Source organism: Biomphalaria glabrata, chromosome 6, assembly GCF_947242115.1.
Source record: "Biomphalaria glabrata chromosome 6, xgBioGlab47.1, whole genome shotgun sequence".
NCBI lineage: Eukaryota > Metazoa > Mollusca > Gastropoda > Planorbidae > Biomphalaria > Biomphalaria glabrata.
Window position 1 is genome coordinate 3,059,680 of NC_074716.1, and position 20,051 is coordinate 3,079,730.

At 38.3% G+C, this 20,051-nt stretch overlaps 2 protein-coding genes across 5 annotated transcripts in view; both read left to right on the top strand.

The window, feature by feature from the left end:
- The first annotated feature begins 273 nt into the window (after positions 1-273).
- Positions 274-8,752, top strand: LOC106067761 (baculoviral IAP repeat-containing protein 2-like). Of its 3 annotated transcripts, none has more exons than XM_013227016.2 (6): positions 274-687; positions 2,840-3,076; positions 4,643-4,738; positions 4,824-4,940; positions 5,583-5,696; positions 8,129-8,752. In XM_013227016.2, exons 1-6 carry the CDS (start codon positions 426-428, stop codon positions 8,323-8,325), a joined length of 1,023 nt encoding a protein of 340 aa, XP_013082470.2. In that variant the 5' UTR covers positions 274-425; the 3' UTR covers positions 8,326-8,752. The 3 variants fall into 3 exon arrangements, with proteins under 3 accessions (XP_013082470.2, XP_013082471.2, XP_055890084.1); XM_013227017.2 differs by having other exon boundaries at positions 4,646-4,738; XM_056034109.1 differs by lacking the exon at positions 4,643-4,738.
- Positions 8,753-11,995: 3,243 nt separating this feature from the next.
- LOC106052809 (BTB/POZ domain-containing protein 17-like) overlaps positions 11,996-20,051 on the top strand; it is a 32,516-nt gene continuing 24,460 nt past the window's right edge. The window contains exons 1-2 of one of the 2 annotated variants that reach the window (XM_056034097.1): positions 11,996-12,105; positions 17,665-17,751. In XM_056034097.1, the coding sequence (XP_055890072.1) occupies positions 17,748-17,751 (4 nt within the window). In that variant the 5' untranslated portion in view covers positions 11,996-12,105; positions 17,665-17,747. Of the gene's footprint in view, positions 12,106-12,125; positions 12,272-17,664; positions 17,752-20,051 lie in introns of those variants that run through there. The other variant, XM_056034098.1, reaches the window with a different exon arrangement.

Sequence of the window (20,051 nt, forward strand, 5' to 3'; positions counted from 1 at the left end):
CTTGTATAAGCTTTGTTTTGTTTGTTTTTTTATATTTTTTTAAATTTTTGCTTGTTTATCAGATGAAGCTCCCCCCCCCCCCCCCCCAGACACTTGTTAGTCAGGTTCACTTGGCCTGTCACCCAACATGTGTATATAATAATACCACACTCACACACACAACTTCATGCACACACTCTAACATGTGCTGACTTTGTTTTTCTCTCACCGTGAATATTGATAACAGTTCATAATATGTGTTTCAAATTTTGACCCATTTCTACATAACTGGTCATTTCGTTGTCACATATGCGTTAATTTTTTTGAGCAGTATATCGTTTAATCTTACAGACAATCTTACAGTATCACTAGACGCTTTCATTTTGTGTTCTTTCGGAAAAGATTTTTGAGTGACTCTTGAGAAGAGGAGTATATCCGTACCGCAAATGTCGACTCGAGGCAGGCCTATTCTGTATCGTGTGTCTAGCATGGACTTCATGGATAGTGGTCTCGTTGCCGAGGACGTCATTATCACTAGCATGACCGGCAATGGGCAGATCATTCGAAGCTTGTCGACATCCGTGAAACGCAGACGAGAAAGTAGCACCCCAGACGCTTCCGGAAAAGCACAACGGATAAGTCAAGGTCGAATCGGCAGACGTGAAACTATAACACCGAGAATCAGAGCTACACGAACAGTTGTTTCAGGTAGGCCTATCAATGAGCCAATCTTTTTATTAGACTATTAACAAATAATTTGTTTGTTTGTTTTACATGTATCGGATGTTCCTTCAGAGTTGAAGATAATTACTTCCTAGTCCAAACCTCCCGCAGGACGACGGGGGATGGGATCGGACAGGGTTTGAACCCTGGACCATCGATAAATCTGAACAGCCAGCGCGCAAACCGCACGACCAGGCAGCCATCCATTATCTTCATAATTATCTGACAGCCATTGATTCTTACAGTCGATTTTTTAAAAACTAAATGCTTAATAAATGCTAGGCCTATATTAAAAAAAAAAAAATTCTAAATAGCGCAACCTTCATGCTTATAGCATGCTCAGAGCGCTATGATCCAATCTCATTTGTGGACCAGTGGGGGGAGGGGGTATCTGTTAGGGCTTCCGTGCTCAAAGGTTGGGTCGCTTGATTTGTAGCCAAGTCCAAGTGTTCTTAGAGTATAGAATGTTTTATTAGAATGTTTCACTATAGTTCTATGCGCTAGGTAAAGTTTTACCGCTGTGGACCAGTGAGAAGAGGGGTATCTGGGAGGCTTTCCGTGGTCGAACGACAGGTAGCCAAGGCCAAGTGTTCTTAGAATCTAGACCAGCGGTTCTCAACCTTTTAAGCGCGGCGACCCCTTTTTACAATCCCCCTGTCTACCGCGACCCCCGCCCCCGCACACACATAAGGCAATAGAAGAATAGATACAAATAATCCATTTTTTCGATGGTCTTTGGCGACCCCTGGCAGATCGTCAATCGACCCCCAAGGGGGCCGCGACCCACAGGTTGAGAACTCCTGATCTAGACCATTCGTTTCAGAAAGTTGCAACACTGACTTGTGACGTCGCAAACTGTGGGCCGCGGAAACCAGTAGCTCGTTGCTTCTTTTTACTAGACCTGTGAGGTGGCAACGACCTTATTGGTCTCCACTACCCACAGGTTGCGACGTTACAGGTCAGCGTTCAGGTCTTCATTGACGATTGGTCTGGATAGGTTAGGTCCAAAATGGCTATGTCCTCTAGTTCATAAGCCAAGAAACGTTTCCGGACCCAGAATCCGGCTTCTTAATAATCCAAAAATGGATAATGGTGACCAAAACTAAAGATGTCAACTGTTGTGGGCTAATCTAATCTGACTTCGACTATGTATCAATTATTACTTTAACATTAGCCACAGAACATTACAAAATAGATATACTTGATAACAACATTCAGTTCTATAAAATGAGACTTTATTAACCACTGGGAAATCCGTCCAGTCTTTCTAAAACGTCGCTATATCTAACTACTATTCAACTACTATTCAAAACACAACCTACTTCTAACATAACGCCATGTTGGTCTCTTGTTCGCCTAAGTCTACTACGTCATTAGTCTGTCTTACTACGTCATTACTTTTACCGTCGCTAAAACAATACACAATATATTTAACTAACAAAACTAACCTACTCTCTAAACTAGTACATTACACAACTGACGTCACAAGAAATCGTGACGTAGCAACAAGGAAGAAAAATACATTAACTACCAAGTACCAATGACGTCATAGCAAGTTCCAACTTAGCATTTCGAAGAAAGCGTCGTCTATATTGAAAGCGGCGGTCTTATGTTGTGTACAAATTAGGCCTACAAGATACAGAGCATAGCGTATAGCCTTTAGACCAAAATAGCGACTGTGGAAACAGTTAAAAACATAAAGCATGAATTATTTTTTAGATAATGCTACTTTACTTTTAGAGGATGTCTGATCAGATTTAAGGTCTACTTTATGATTTGATCGACAATTCTTGTTTATATCTTGTTTTAACTCTTTCTCTCCTATCGACGGTGCCAACGTTGATTTGACCCCATTAAACTAAATTGATTTTTGGAATTATAAACTTTGATTTGTGTTGTTTTAAAAGAGCATACATTTTCTGATTACAAGCAAAAAATTTGTTGAAGTTTAATCATAACAGGATTGTGAAAAACAAATGAGCAAAATGAACAATACTACTAATACGAGGAAAATAATTACGGAGAGAAAGAGTTAATTGAGAATATAATTTACATTCCATCATGAATGGATGTGTTCAGTTAAGAAATGTGTGTATGAAAAATACGGATTAAAATGTACATAAAATTTTATTAACAGCTCAAAAAGATATTGGCACACAAATTTTATCAAGGGTAGGCGCTGACCAGGACACAGCTAGAGCTTTTAAACGAGATGTCAAGCCAAGAGGAGACAGTCACGCTGTCCAAGCGTCCACTCATGTTAGCAAGCAGGAGGTCAAGTCAAGAATGGACAGTGACATTGTGAAAGATCTCCTTGACATGGGCGTCCCCGAGAAAGACATCAAGAAAGCGATTAAAAAGAAATTAAAACTGGGTAAGTGTATAAAATGTCACAGGTTTCACGTCTGCTAGAAGTTGAAAGTGTTTCCATTTCTTTGAGACACATCGAAGCAGTTTGAGTATGAAATAGGTCAACCATGCATTGGGCCTCATGTCATAACTTACGGCTTCATGGCATATAAATGTTACGGCCTCTTTATGGACAAAAGCATATTACTATTACCGTCTCTTAATGGCTTTGCACACTAAAACGCATGGTCTCGTAGCCAAAATGTTATTGCCCCACTGCCTACATGTTATTGCCCCACAGCCTACATTTTATTGCCCCACAGCCTACATGTTATTGCCCCACTGCCTACATGTTATTGCCCCACTGCCTACATGTTATTGCCCCACTGCCTACATGTTATTGCCCCACTGCCTACATGTTATTGCCCCACTGCCTACGTGTCATTGCCCCACTGCCTACGTGTTATTGCCCCACAGCCTACGTGTTATTGCCCCACTGCCTACATGTCATTGCCCCACTGCCTACATGTCATTGCCCCACTGCCTACATGTCATTGCCCCACTGCCTACATGTTATTGCCCCACATCCTACATGTTATTGCCCCACTGCCTACATGTTATTGCCCCACATCCTACATGTTATTGCCCCACATCGTACATGTTATAGCCTCACATCCTACATCTTATTGCCCCACAGCCTACATGTTATTGCCCCACTGCCTACATGTCATTGCCCCACTGCCTACATGTCATTGCCCCACTGCCTACATGTTATTGCCCCACAGCCTACATGTCATTGCCCCACAGCCTACATGTCATTGCCCCACAGCCTACATGTCATTGCCCCACAGCCTACATGTTATTGCCCCACTGCCTACATGTTATTGCCCCACAGCCTACATGTTATTGCCCCACTGCCTACATGTTATTGCCCCACAGCCTACATGTCATTGCCCCACAGCCTACATGTTATTGCCCCACAGCCTACATGTCATTGCCCCACTGCCCACATGTTATTGCGCCACAGCCTATAAGGTCTTTGCAAGCCCGCGGACCTTGTAATACGGCGATACATTTTTAGTTTGCGTTTTTTTTTTTTAAAGTAGTTAGCAGGTGATCGTGGGATCCAATCTCTGTACTATTCTGTTTCTAATCTCTTTGTTTGTGATGCCAAGCAGTTTTCTGTAGCATCTCAATTCCATTGCTAGGATCCTCCTTTCTAGTCCTACAGTCAGCGTCCGATACTCGCAAGCATACAAGAACTAGGCATAAAGCATGGAAATATTTTCTTTGGAAAATCAATAGTAATTGTAAGGTGATGGAGAAATTGTATTATTACTTTTATATTTTGATCTAAACATGACCTACAAACAGCACAAACGCAGGGACCGCTTTAAAATTAAAAAAAAAAAAAACATTAAAATAACGCACCAGGTCAGCTGTTGTCGTGCTGGGTATTTTCTACACATTTAAAAAAAAACTTAAGTCTTGGATGTTTATTAAAGAAAAAATATATTTGTTCTCTTGGGATCATAAGATTATGCAATAATATACACACCTCTAATGAAAACAAAACCATTGTAATCAATAGCAGGTGAGGATTTCTCGAATGCCGACGAATTATTTCAAGCAGTTCTGGATCTGTCTGTAGACAGTCACACCGAAGGGACAGGGGAGACCAGTCAAGGTAAATCTATTACACCATTAACTCAGCATTCCTGCATAGCGGCACTTGACTTTCTGATTCTTTCAATGATGATCGGTTTCAACAGATGTTGCCGAGAAGATCACCGCGGCCATGAACAGCGAGATCGTCAAAGCTGTGCTGGAGATGGACGTCCCTGAGCCGAGAATAAGAGAAACTATCAAGAAGCAGCTAGAAGAGAATGGTGAGAAGCTAAATTGTATAATAACTTTTCTCTGCAACTCTTCACACCAAGGGAGACAATCTTCTGTTCAAGGGGGCTTACTGCAGGGCCGCCCTTAGGCCGATTTGTCCAAATTCGGCCCCCATGCCTGACAGGGGCTCCGCAATTTACATTTAGCATATCCCTATCAGTCATGGCTCTTTTCACAGGCTTTTAGAGATGTAGAGTTAACATTGTGTTTATCGTAGGCCTACAATAGATTTTAATTAACCCATCCCGCCCATTGCGTTTGAGTTGCTTCCTATGCAAGTTGTATAATTATTGATATAATAAGCCAATTAATAATAATAGTTATTATAGTTTTAAAAAAGAGAAGAGGGGCCTCGCAAGCATCCATTAAATTCTAAATCTTAATGACCAAATTATAGCATACATTTATTTTTTTAAGTGCCGTATAAAAATGGAGCGTACAGGCCTCATTATATAGCTCTTCCAAAAAAAGTAGCTCTATATATAGGTCTAATATGCTATAACGGCTATATAGTGTGTCCATCTTAAAACGTATGCCTGTTGCAATCGTGTAGGCCTACTAGTTTCTTAAATTTGTTAAATGTATTTAATAACATTTAGCAGCTAAAAATTGTCTTTATTGCATCATTACAGGAGCTGAATTTCATAATGTGGAAGACCTACTCCAAGCCATCTTTAGCCCTGATCTTGAAGTTCAAGAATGTCCTGAAGGAGCTACGGGTGGTGCTAGCCTAGAAGTTAATCGAGGTGACTTCCCCTTAAAAAAAAGTTCTTAATAGTTTCTCCCACGCTAAAATAAAAGCTTACTCTGTAATTTGTGTATGCGCCTGCCTATAAAAAAATGTAATGCTCTGTCCACGTTGGAGTAATATGTTCTGTTATAGAGCATTGCGCAAGAAAACAAACAAGCCAATGAACTGGATAGTATCCCTGCCTGGTCGTGCGGTTTGCGCGCTGGACTGTCGTTCGGATTTATCGACGGTCGAGGGTTCAAACCCAGCCCACTCCCATCCCCCGACTTCCTGCGAGGTTTGGACTAGGAAGTAAACTATCTTCAACTCTGAAGGAACATCCGAAACATGTTAAACAAAACAGTGTTTAAATATTTCGGATGTTCCTTCAAAATTGACGATTATCACACCATAGTCCAAACCTCGCAGGAAGTCGGGGATGGCAGCTGGCAGGGTTTGAACCCGGGACAATCGAGACGACAGTCCAGAGCGCATACCATACCACACGACCAGCCAGCCACCATAGGCTCTAGAAACACAAGATCTATATTGTACCCGGCCGTCTTGTTACGATACGATGCACTGTGATACAGTGTTTAAATCTTTCGGATGTTCCTTCAAAATTGACCACTATCACACCATTGTCCAAACCTCGCAGGAAGTCGGGGATGGCAGCTGGCAGGGTTTGAACCCGGGACAATCGAGACGACAGTCCAGAGCGCATACCATACCACACGACCAGCCAGCCACCATAGGCTCTAGAAACACAAGATCTATATTGTACCCAGCCGTCTTGTTACGATACGATGCACTGTGATACAGTGTTTAAATCTTTCGGATGTTCCTTCAAAATTGACCACTATCACACCATTGTCCAAACCTCGCAGGAAGTCGGGGATGGCAGCTGGCAGGGTTTGAACCCGGGACAATCGAGACGACAGTCCAGAGCGCATACCATACCACACGACCAGCCAGCCACCATAGGCTCTAGAAACACAAGATCTATAATGTACCCGGCCGTCTTGTTACGATACTATGCACTCACCTAGATTTCTTTACCATTGTATTTGGTTTTGGGTCTGAGAAAAATTATTGCAAGTTTTTTTTTATATATAATTGTTTGTGTATAGCACAATTTCCTTAAGTATTCTCAAGGCGCTATGGTCCAATCTCTTTTGTGGACCAGTGGTGGGAGGGGTATTTTTGAGATTTTCGTGATCAGCAAACATAACGTTGCTCGAGTCTGGATACGAACTCGAGTTCCCTTGTTAGGTAGCCAAGCGATTTTGCCAATCAATCACATATCCTGAACTCTATCACAGATTGTATCGCTTCGGTTCTATCGAGCTACATCTATGCTAGGTAGCCATCTTCAGCTGTCTATAAATAAAGTTTTGGGGGTTAAGCTACTTGAACAGACCAGGGCTGGCCTTGGTCAGATCTCATTTTAGGCCCACGTCGTTTGAGTATTTCTACAGTTAGAATAGCCATATTGACAGCCTTCCCTCCGGGCTATACCAAATAGTTTGGATTTGAACGATATTTATATCGCACTAACAAGCATCATCTAATATAAATATAATACAAACAAGGCCGGATTTATGACAGTTTTACATGGCCTTATCCTTATGGGGGCCTCCACATTAACAAAAATATACCACTTTAAACAAGATATTCATTATGAATGTGAGATGAACTAAGATTATATTTACAAGTACTCTTATTTCGTTCTTTGCAACCATTACACACTTCTAAATTAAGTGCATTTATATTGAAGCTTGATGAGGGTACCAAGGGCCCTCCATACAAAAATCCTGCCTAGGGCTCTGCTTACTAAAATCCGGCACTAATTTCAAAAAGACTATTTTGAGAGCAGAAAGTAGCCAAATGATTCTTTATGTATGCCATCGTTCACAAAACACTGAATCATAACTTACGAATAGAAAACCACGCCCTAATAAATAAAATACTCAGAAGAAACAAAGATTAAGGCACATTTCTTATTCCATATGCTAGGACAAATTCGTACAAGTACCATTATTAGAGCCTTGAATTGGAATTTAAATCAGCCAGGAAAACTGATTTATCTTATATAATACAGACGTTACTTCAAAAAAGATTACGTCCTACGCGTCATGTATTCAGTCATACATATTAACCACTGATTTAAATTCTGCAAAGTCACTGTTTTTTTTCTGGCTGACTCAGGCAACCCATTCCATGCTCTAGTAGCGCTAGGGAAGAAGGTGCATTAACACGTAACGATCTTCATTTGAAATAACGTCTGTCTGTAACATTTAAGATATCATTGAAAATTAACACGGACGTGGTTACATTTTGAAGACTAAAATGTAGTGGATGTATTTATGATGAAAGATGATGGTAACAGAATGGCTTTCCTCTTCCCCGCATATATTTATCAGATTAAACTTTTTTTTTCTCTTCTAGATACACTGAAACTGATGGAAGAGAATCGCCTGCTCAAGGAACAAAAACAGTGTAAGATTTGCATGGAGGGGGACGCCTGCATGGTCTTCCTGCCGTGTGGTCATCTCATTACCTGCTCTACCTGTGCCTCGGTTGTTAGACAGTGTCCTATTTGTCGTCAGAAAATCAAGAAAACTGTGCGAGCCTTTCTGTCCTGACGATTACCTCCCGTGGAATAGCCTTCCCTTGAAACTACATCCCCCTACTGGTCACTCTTTGATTATATAACTGGTCATCCAAACATTTGTAAATGTCTTGATACATCCTGATGATTACCTCCGGTGGAATTAACTTCCCTTGAAACTACATCCCCCTACTGGTCACACTTTGATTATATAACTGGTTATCCAAACATTTGTAAATGAGGTTGAGGGGCTTCAATGACAAGGGCTGCTAGCGATCCTTCTAGAAATGTGTGATGACAGCTTTGGTTACATGGTTTTCAAAATGTTCTGACAGTATCTGGCTGAATATTAAGTTAAAACATTATCGGACTTCTGAATGCGATTGATGTCACTTAGTATTCCGTTATGATGTTGCATTTTGAGGCAGAGTTGCATTAAACTGTTCAAGAAATGTGGCTTGTATATATGTAATTGTGGTGACGCAAATAATGCTATTAGCCGTCACTTATAAAAAAAAATTGAAACTATTTTAAGCTTTTTGTTTCTGTACATAATATATAATTTTTTTACCTTTTGCATGTGATACTATTTTTATCTATTGTACAAATAAAATTACATAAAACGAACTCACTTAGTTACTTTGTGTGTATGTGTGTGTGTCTTGTGTGTTGCTACTTTCAAGACGACTCGCCAAAATTTGATCTTATAAATAAATATTCAAGAGAAAGGAGACCACATTGACAAGTGACAGGTCTTGATCGTCTATAAAAATGACGGATGGATTGTAGACATACACGAGAGTCTGGTGAAATTAACAAGTTTCCAGTGAATATTTAAATATTCCTGTTGAGATTACAAAATAATTTATTAGGCGCTAATAGCAAACTTAATATAGGTTCCTAACATAACACATGAGAGACAAACTTAGATTTTCATAGTTATTTTAACTCGTCTTTTTATCACAGCGCCTTGAGCCTCAATTATGTTAACATCACTTTATAAATTAGGCTATCTAAAGAGGCTTTGAACAGACAGGTCTTAGTGTTCTTCTAGAAGTGAAGCACGTTATAGACCAATGGGGTTCCAAACCTTGGGTCCAGCACTGAAAGTCCGCAAGCAGTAACTTTTGATGGAGAAAGGGGGAGTCCACTGGCTCTCTGGGGGACATGTGAAGTAAGAACAAAGGCGTGACAAAATTTATGGCCACCTTCTAGTCGATCCTCGCATTCACAGGAAGCCAATGGAGCCGTACGCAAGAGCGTAGTACCAGAATCTCGTCTTGTTTTTCTTAGGACTATTCTATTCGTGCAGAGTTCTTCTGAATTCGTTGCAGCTTGGCGATTTTGTCATCGGGTAAGCCCTATGCCTGCTACACACAATAATAAACTTTAATAACAAATCCAACAGAGATAGGTTGAGTATCACTTAGCTTTAAAGCATGTCTCTTAATCCATTCACAACACAAATGTAAAAGCATGGACGTAGCCCGTGGGGGGGGGGGGGGGGTTGAGTTTCAGCCACATCATGTGTTTGTGTTAAAATTTCCCTTCCAAATAAAAAGAAAATTACAAATTCTTGTCATCAAATTTTATAAGTGTTAGGCCTACTTGTTTTGTGTTTTGTAAAACAACTGTCACTGAGCTTAGCCAATGGGGTCGGTAACGGGCTGGGTGTCTAAATCAGCCCGAGAATTTCTATACAATCCGGCCCACAAATTCTATATCATATGATAGGCATCCGTTTTAAGGTCTACCTGTCTTCAAAATCATTGTTAAGTTTGATAATGTATCGATATGCATGCATACAATGAACTCGATATCTTTATAATAAAATAGGCTTAATGTTGCTTTTTAATCGCTATGTTTGTAGGCCCTAAAAGGATGAAGTCTACTAGTAGCACTGTCTACGGAGGAAGGCTATGACAAAATTTCGGAAAATGTGTTAGATTAAAAAAGTATTACACTGTAGAGTGTACACTGTAGTGTGGTTCTGAAACATGGAGAACAACTGAAGCGACAACAAAAAAAGTACAGAACTTCATCAACAGATGTCTTGAGAAATATCCTAAAAATACACTGGTAGGACAAAGTAGAAAACACCAAAACTGTGGGAGGTGAGTGGGCAGAAAAATAAAGAAGTGCAGATCTCAGAGAGGACGTGGAGATGGATTGGTCACACCCTTAGAAAAGATAACAACAACAGAGCTAGACAGGCCTTAGATTGGAACCGCCTGGGAATAAGACGTAGAGGAAGACCAAGAAGAACGCGGCGACACAGTGTACTAGATGAAGCCGAGAGGACAGGAAAGAGCTGGGAAGCCATTAAAAAACTTGCAAGAGACTAACCTATGTATGTTCCACGAGGAACGCAATAAGGAAAGATGATGATGACACTGTAGATTCTGTGAAAGATTTGTTTTTAAACACGACGCTCGGAGGGCCTTTTTATAAAAGTATATTATAAAACCTTTAATAATTTGATATGTGCCATAGTGGCATCGATGCAACCATTTCGGTGGGCCGCTACGCAAATGCCCATATAGCCAGTCAGCCTTTGAATGGGGGTTCACCCCCCCCCCCTCGGAAAAACACAAACATAAACGCACATTTTATTCCATAAGTTCGGACAAATTCTTGATGACATAGATAAATGCTTTTCTTCCATAGCTCCATTAGAGCATGGAAATTAATTACCGAAAATCCTCCAGGAAAGTCTGACATAGCCTACACGACAAGATGGAAATGATTATTACATGATTTTACATCCTAATTCAGACCTGCAGGACGGCAGGGAATGGAAGCTGACAGGTTCTAACTCGGGACCATCGAGTCATCACAACCCGAAGTGCATATATCACATGACCAGGCAGACGCAATCGACTGAAATGTGTAAACAACTCAGACGGATTGTATTTTAAACGCTGCAGTGTTTTCCAATCAAATTGATGCGTTAGTGAGAATGTAAAAACGCCGAAAATTAGTTTCCTATGAAATAAATAGAAACATATAATATAAGAAATACATCTAGGCCTAATAATGTAATAGTCTAAAAAGGTCTTAAATCTAGAGTTAAGTTCCAGCAAGTTCAGAGAATTGATTTTTTCACCTTTCCGTGTGTCTTTTTAAATTAATAATAATTTATAATAGATAAATAGATAGGCCAATAATAGAATATGCATCCTCCGTTTGGGACCCCTCAACTCAAGAAAACATTAAGAAACTGGAACAGACACAAAATAGAGCAGTGAGATTCATAACAAACGAATATTCACATTTGACTAGAGTAACACCTTTAGTAAAATCACTAAACTTAGAAAGCCTTCAGGACAGAAGGCTCAAAAGTAAAGAAGAAATCATACATAAAACACTGAACCATAATCTTCAAATACAAAAACAAAATTTAATAAAATACTCTGAAAGACACAAAGATAAAGGCACATTCCTCGTACCATATGCTAGGACAAATTTGTACAATTACTCCTTCTTCCCTAGTGCTATTAGAGCATGGAATGGGTTGCCTGAGCTAGCCAGGAAAACCAGTGACTTGGCAGAATTTAAGTCATTGGTTAATATGCATGACTAAATGCATGACGCGTAGGACGTAATCGTCTTCTTTTTTGAAGTAACGTCTGTATTATATAAGATAAGAAGATAATAACATGAACCATGAAACTCGAGCTAAAGAGACAAGTAATTGTCTCCCTTGATTTTCTCTTGTGCTAACCGGAAGTAAACATTGCTTTTGATTTACGAAAACGAAGATTTGCGTTCCTCTACCTCACATTGTTTACCTACACACCTGAATATTTTATTGGTGAGTCATTTACACTTTTCCGAATGTAAATCTGATCTAGCACTAACGGATAGAATAGAACAATGAGTAAAAAGCTTTATTAAAATGCAACCGATAAAGATTTATCTAGATAGATCTAGACCCAGACTGCACGGTCTAATTTTGAAGCATTGGATTTGCAAAGGAAGTAAGAGAAAAAAAAAGTTTCGATTTTGTCAATCTTGATTCTTGTTGAAGTGAAGTTGTTTATCTTCAATCAAGTCAAGCTCAAGCTCAATTGATCAAGTCACTCAGTCACTGTCATTATCTTCATCATCAAACCATGATTAGATTCTAGATCTAGATTATGATTATTATAATTATCGTCTTGAATCTAGATTTAAAATCAGATCTGAGATAGTTTTTTTTAGTATAGATTTAATAGATCAAATAGATCTAATCTAGATGATAGTATAAAATGTTTTTAGACAAAATTTAGATCTTGATCTTCTAGATCTAGAATCTTCATAATATTAATTATAAACTATTTTATTTTAACTAATGAACTAGATCTAGAATACTATCTATGTATTCTATAGTCTTATCTTATAATCATAACTAATAATGACAGAACTAGCTTAGATATGGGTTATCATGCAGATATCACATACAATAATCTAGATCAGTAGATGATATAATCTAAGAATGATAGATCTAGAATATAGATCTATATATCTAGATCTAGATTGCCTAGATCTAATCTAGATAGTGATGATCTATCTAGATCTGAATCTAGCTTAAGCTACCTTATTAAAAACATTAAATAAAGAAACTCAAATGTTTTCTTATAAAATTGTACATAATTATTGACATGCTAAAGCTAATCTAGATTCTAGATCAAGGGAAAGTCTATTTAAATTAAATTCTGAGTAAAAAAGTAGTTCTAATAGTAAACATTATTTATTCAGATATGACTAATTTAATTAATAATTAAATAAATTAGACATTAAATTCGTCACAAGTATCTAAAAAAATTTTTAGGATTAGACTCTACAGGACATGAGACTTTGTTTTTAGACAATGTGTTGATATGGTGCCCAAAGGTGCACGCGTTCAATATCGTAAAGTATCGTTCTCCGCCATGACACTAATGGTTGTTGTTGGTTTATTGCTGACTGTGAACCTAGATCATAATTAACATGGTGGCAGCAGTGTATTAATGATCAGAGGTAATCATTAATCAGTATATATAGAGGTTTATTGTTTGCAATAATAAATAGGCAACAATTACAGGGCTACGCCGTGCAATGGCAGCTAGAAATTTCCTTCCTGTAACCGAGCCGCTCGAGGTAGAAGGAAACATGGCCACTAATTGGCAAAAGTTTCACCGGAGCTGGCGAAACTATGAGTTAGCCACTAAATTGTTGTCAGAAGAATCAGAGGAGGTCAGAGTGGCCACCTTTCTAACAATTAAGGAACTAAAGCGATGGACATATATGAAGGTCTTGAAATTGAGAAGGGAAAAGAAAGAAAGATGGAAGAAATGGTGAACAAATTTGAAAGTTTTTGCATTGGAAAAACGAATGAAACTGATGAGCGCTATGTTTTCAATACTCGTGAACAGCAAGAAGGCGAGGACATTGAAAAGTACATAACAATTCTGAGAAGACTAGCAAAAACGTGTAGTTTTGAACGCCTGGAAGATAGCTTGATTAGAGAAAGAGTAGTTCTTGGTGTTAGACATGAATGCCTCAAAATGAAATTGTTACAAGATAGTAATCTCACATTTGAAAGGTGCAGACATTTGCAGAGCATACGAGACCGCCAACAAACAGTTGAGACAAATACAAGCCGACCCTCCAATCATTTAGAAAGTATCAACACCCTCAAGAACAAACATTCAGAAAGGTAAATGCAGGTATTGTGGAAGGATTCACGAATACATTAAGGAAAAGTGCCCTGCATGGGGTAAAATGTGCATAGTGTGCAAGGGGAGACATCATTTTGCCTTTATGTGCAAAAAGAAAATTCAGCAGGTGTCAGATAATATGTCTAACGATGAAAGGCAGCTGCAATCGGACACAAGAGATGATGTCATGATGGTAAAAAAATGAATGGGTAATGTCTTTGGAGAACCACAAAATGAAAAGGATGACAGCAGTTATGACAGTAAATGGGCACAGTGTAAGGTTTCAAATGGATAGTGGAGCTGATGTAAATACCATCCAGGAAAAATACATAAATAAGAATCAGATACAAAAGGCAACGCAAAGATTATTAATGTGGAATAAGACTGAAATGAGCCCCATAGGGAAAGCCACTTTAACGACGAGAAATGAGAAAACTAACGAAACATTTGAGGTGGAATATATAGTTGTACCAAATAATCTAGCATGCCTTCTAGGTCATGAAACTTTAACAAGAATGAAGTTAATCAAAGTCAATAAAGATAGGTTCATATTATCAGTTGTGAATAACCAAGAAGAAGACTCTAGTCCAAAGTTTACTGGTGATTTGGGTGACTTAGGAGAAGTGTCTTTAAAGATTGAAAGCAGCATTAAGCCCAAGGTTCTGCCATGTAGAAAGATCCCTATTGCTTTACAAGAGTTGAGGAGGAGTTAAAGACCCTAGTGCAGAGAGGAATCATAGAACCAGTGATAGAGCCTACAGAGTGGGGAGTCAGATGGCAATTGTCGAAAAAGCTAATGGAAAAATTAGGATTTGCATAGATCCACAAGCCCTGAATAAAGTTTTACTAAGGGAATTCTATAATCTTGCTACTTTAGATGACATTGGCAGATTTGAACGATGCCAAAATATTTAGCAAGTTGGATGTGCAAGAAGCTTTCTGGCATGTCAGGCTAGACACAGCGTCATCTAATTTGACAGCAATGATAACCCCTTTTGGTAGATACAAATGGAAGTGATTACCATTTGGTCTGAAAGTGAGTTCAGAAATTTTTCAGAGAAGATTGAATCTAGCACTAGAAGGACTGAAAGGCTGTTTCAATTACGTTGATGATATTATAGTGGTAGGAAGAGGAAGAATGAAAGAAGAAGCACTCAGAAATCATGATATTAACCTAAGAGAGCTGATGAAGAGATGTCAAGAAAAGAAGATTAAACTGAACCACGAAAAGTCTGTTTTTAGAACAGCTGAAATTAACTTTTTTGGGTCATATTATTACAGAAGCAGGAATAAAACCAGACCCGAACAAAGTATCTGCGAGTTTGAGTTTGAATGCTCCAAAAGATATTTCATCAGTCCGAAGATTCTGTGGCATGGTTCAATATCTGGCAAGATTTGTTCCAGACTTGTCGACAGAGTTGATCAGAAAGAAGACACCATTTGTTTGGTCTGATCAAAGCACACGAGCTTTCATCAAGATAAAACAGAAAATATCGACTCATGGCACACTGATATATTTTGACCCTAACAAAGAGCTTACATTACAAGCAGATAGTAGCCAAAATGGTTTGGGAGCAGCGTTATTACAAGATGGCAGTCCAATAGCATATGCTTCTAGATCATTAACTGATACTCAGAAAAGATGGGCACAGATTAAAAACGAATTGTTGGCAGTGGTTGTTGGTTTGGAACGTTTTGACCAGTATATGTATGGCAGGACAGTTATAGTTCAGAATGACCATAAACCACTGGAAAACATCCTTCTAAAACAACTCAGTTCTGCTCCGCAAAGGCTACAAAGTCTAATGATGCGCCTTTATCGTTATGATATCCAGTTTCAATATGTCAAAGGTGAAAATTTGTTCATAGCTGATACTTTGAGTAGAGACCCATCAGAGGAAAAGAGTGATATCCCTGATGTTTGTGTCAATACAGTCAGACTGGCAATACCTGATGCAGTGCTGGAGAAAGTCAGAATCGAGACAGAGAAAGATAGAACGATGCAATTTACTGCAGGAACATCAAGTACACCATTGGTGTAGCTTATATATATTGCCAAAGCACTAGTCTTGGCTTATTGTTCAAATCTGGATCTAGATGTATATAGATTCTATCAAAGAGGGTTAGGATAATGAACTATGCCCCAAAAAGTAAATAGACAGTGTAATTGCCTGATTTTAACAAACTGGTTAATGTTGAACATAAAGTGGAAGAGGAAAAGACTTTTAATTAGGAAGGGTGGTAATTATTTATGCCAAAAAAAAAAATGTGTTGTTTGTCAAAATAATGTTTAATAAACATCATATAAACTTTTTGTGGGTTTTATTGTCTTTTAGCTACTAAGAATTTACCGATTAATTTTATTTTTGTTAGATTAAAACAACAACATAAAACATTGTATGAAAATGCATGAACACTCAAAAAGAGATTGTGCTTGATGTTGTTACCTTTTCAGAATTGCAAACCTTACGCAACAGCACCAGAGTTTCCTCTCTGGGGCGCATTCCTGGGCCTTGGATAAAGGGGTTATGGGTGGCCCATGCATCATGATCCCTCTCTCGACCTTGCTGATGTGATCCAAAGGAACGCTTCGCATTACATTTGGCACCAACTCAGTTGCAGAAGCTGCCGGAGGGAATTTCATAGCTGATACTCCCAACGCCTAAGGGGCTTCACTCCTGATTTCTCCTCGAGGTTGTCTCCTGAAGCCTCAGTACCGCAAGGCAGCAGGGGTTTGAAGTCAGAGTACCCCTCTCCTAGATGAACTGCCTTACTAGGCTGACGAGCTCCATCTGCCAGAAGCTCCCGGTTTTGTGGCGCCAGGTATCCGCCTTCACCCCTTCACCTGTTAGTAAGATCAGTTTCGCCGGGCTTAATATCTGAGCCACTCGAGCAGGCCAGGTGCTGGACTTAGTTGTCAGAGGCTATTTGAGACGCATGCCATTAGGAGTATTTTATAGACAATAGGAGCTTAACCCCATTGACACCCCTGGCCATGACAACCTTTGTACACCTTACAGATAGTCATATCATAACATTTCATAGTTGTAATGGATATTAAAGGGTGCCAATGTTCCCTTTACAATTAACAAGTGAAATATGCAGGTCTTGCTTGGCTGATGCATTATGGGACCCACTGGAAGAACCCTCATTCATGTCTGTGAGGTCAAATAAGGACGCCTTTATACCAGTGCCTTTTTTATGCTTAGTAGAACTCTTGTCTTGCATAAGAATGCATAACTAAATGTGTTGGAAATGTAAAAATGGAGCAAGCACAATATCACCATAGAATCTTTGCAGTAAACATCAAATGAAAGACCCATTGAAAAAATACACTTAGGGTGTTGGAATGGGAGTCAAAAGAATTGTGTTTGATAAGGCAGCTTTATTCTATATATAGTTTAGATCAAGAGTATAGGTTAAAAACATATTATATAAATCTAGTTTCAATAAACCAAGATGACCACATCTTTGTTGCACATGATACCTTTAATACCACATCTTTTTGTCCAATAGCACATCTTGTTGTACCTGATACCACACCCTCTTCTATTTAATAACACACCTTATTGTCTAATAGCACATCTTGTTTTCTAATAGCACATCTTGTTTTCTACTACATCCTTTTTTGTGTAACAGCACATCTTTTTGTGTCTGGTACATTCTTAATATAATGCTATATTTTATTATAGATCAAACTAGACAGACCAGAGAATCAGAATGTGCCAATGCTTTAGGCTGGTGGGTCTCCAGCCAGTAACAATGAGCAGACTATATGGGTAAGACATTGTTTTGTAATCTTTTTTTTTTTTTCAAATTAATCTAACTTTATGGATGGGAATTTTTTTTTAAGGTAAATCTGTTGTTTTATTAATGAAATTTACCTGACCTGTCTTAAAATGTTATGGAAATATACTGTTCTTTTGAAGGTAAACAACTTAGCTAGTTTTTTTTTTTTTTGCATTGATATTTACTAGAAATGTTTACATCTTTTGATCACATGAACTGACCTAAAGATAAAACTTGTTTGCTTGCTCTCTATGCTAACAATATATATATATATATATATATATATATATATATATATATATATATATATATATATATATATATATATATATATTTATATATTGCCATTTAAATGAGAGATCTAATTTATCCTTTTAAAATTGTATTTTTTTTAAAGTTATATTTACTAAGGCTACACAGATCATTCTTTACTGTTTCTAGAGCTTGTGAGGTTGTCTCCCTTTTCATGTGCTTCAGTTTTCTGGCATGTTATAAAAAAAAGTAATCTTATGTTGTTTGAAATGAACTGCTTTATTAGAGTATGTCCCTGTAATTTAGAGAATGAAATATTGTGATTCAGTGGACTTGATAAAGAATTGTTAAAAGATTGCTGGTAACAAAGCAGATAAATTCTGGTGAAGACTGGGATTTTTAATTTTGGGGTCTTTGGGCACCTCGGAGTCCACCCAGCTCTGATAGGTACCTGACATTAGTTGGGGAAAAGTAAAGACAGTTGGTCGTTTGAAAGGGTAACTTTACTATTAAGCTAGAATGTACATGAATTGATGAAAGATATATATAGCTCCTCCTTCGTGGTCGAAGATGAGCACATTTCTCATTTCCTATGGACTGAAGATGACTGTAAAGTCACTTTAAAAAGAAGGCCGCATATGTGGCATGGGTGGGTTAGGTCAGTTGCAGATAGGCCTGCTTCTTCTCGCAGCTTTTTGTTGATTCGGCGCTCTTTCACCCTGGCAACTCTTCTTGTTTCAAATCTTGAGACACAGAGACTCACAGCTTCACGCCACGAGGGGCGATCCAGAGCTAGTGCTTCCTAGTTGTGAATGTCGATATTTCATTCCTAGAAGGAGCTCTTGAGAGTGTCTTTGTAGCGCTTGTATTGGCCTCTGTGACAAGAGGGACAATAAGGGTGGCTACCTTTATTTTTTTATTAGAGTTAGCCCCCTTTATGACTTGATTTAAGTCCCTGTCAATTGTTTACGATCGCCACTCTCTCTTGAGCCTTTCAACTGACCAGGGTATTTTGAATTAAATCTATATACTGTTTAACTCATTCTTGTGTTGTACTATTGTTGTGTTACTCAAGAGGAGTGTGCCACTGTTGTGGGAAGAGTATTTCGATAATGAGCTAAGTAGATTTTATCAATTTGTTAGTACTAAATTGATTTATGTAAATGGTATAGTTCTACTTAGTCTCTTATCCTCTTCTGTGTGTTTTTTTGTTGAAAGACATAGTTTGTTTAGATACGAGACAGTAGTGTGTCTCATGAATGACGTCATTTCATTGTTAATGTATGTATGATATTATTGTAAACTAATGTAAACCCTCGCTGTGGTTTTTGACATAAAATGTCTCATGAATGACGTCATTTCATTGTTAATGCATGTATGGTATTATTATAAACCATCTTTTTGGTTTTTCGGCATAAGACATTATTGTGCCTCTATGATGGTGGTCCTCTCATTATATTGACCTGAAACTGTCTTGCTACTTTGCTTAGTTTCATTATGTCATTTTCTTTTGGTGAGCCTTTATTGCAATTTATATTTTTCATGATCTTTTCCTTTTGTTTGTAAATAAACTCCTTTTTTGTTGTTGTAACTGAAATCTCAGAATTATTATTTGTTTGTCTCGGTAGTATTATACATCTAGAGGCTATAGTTATTAGCCTAGATAATATAATTGGGACCACAAAGTACCACTGGACTAACTTGCTAGTACAGTACAGGTCACTGGTCTTATGACCTATCCTATTTTTAGGTCACATGGGGGCTCGTCCGGGATGAAATAGTTTGTTTGTTTTCGTAAAGACCAGTGCGTCTACCCTTGAACCCTACTGAGATATTACAAGGACAGTATAGTTTTTTTTCATTGTAGTAATTTTTGATTGTATACTGTCAAATTCTGAATTGTGATTTCATTATTTTTTGTTTTCAACTGTACTAGTATTATTTTCAGGTTTCTAAATCCTAAAAATGTCTGTAAAACAAAGTGAACTTCTGGACTTGTACGAGACAGGAAAGAAATTAGGTTATCAGAAAGAAGAAC

Coding starts and splice junctions, on each gene's coding strand:
- LOC106067761 (XM_013227016.2), top strand. CDS start 426: ATGTCGACTCGAGGCAGGCCTATTCTGTATCGTGTGTCTAGCATGGAC. Junction 4,739..4,823: donor GACAGGGGAGACCAGTCAAG/GTAAATCTATTA, acceptor CGGTTTCAACAG/ATGTTGCCGAGAAGATCACC. Junction 4,941..5,582: donor GAAGCAGCTAGAAGAGAATG/GTGAGAAGCTAA, acceptor GCATCATTACAG/GAGCTGAATTTCATAATGTG.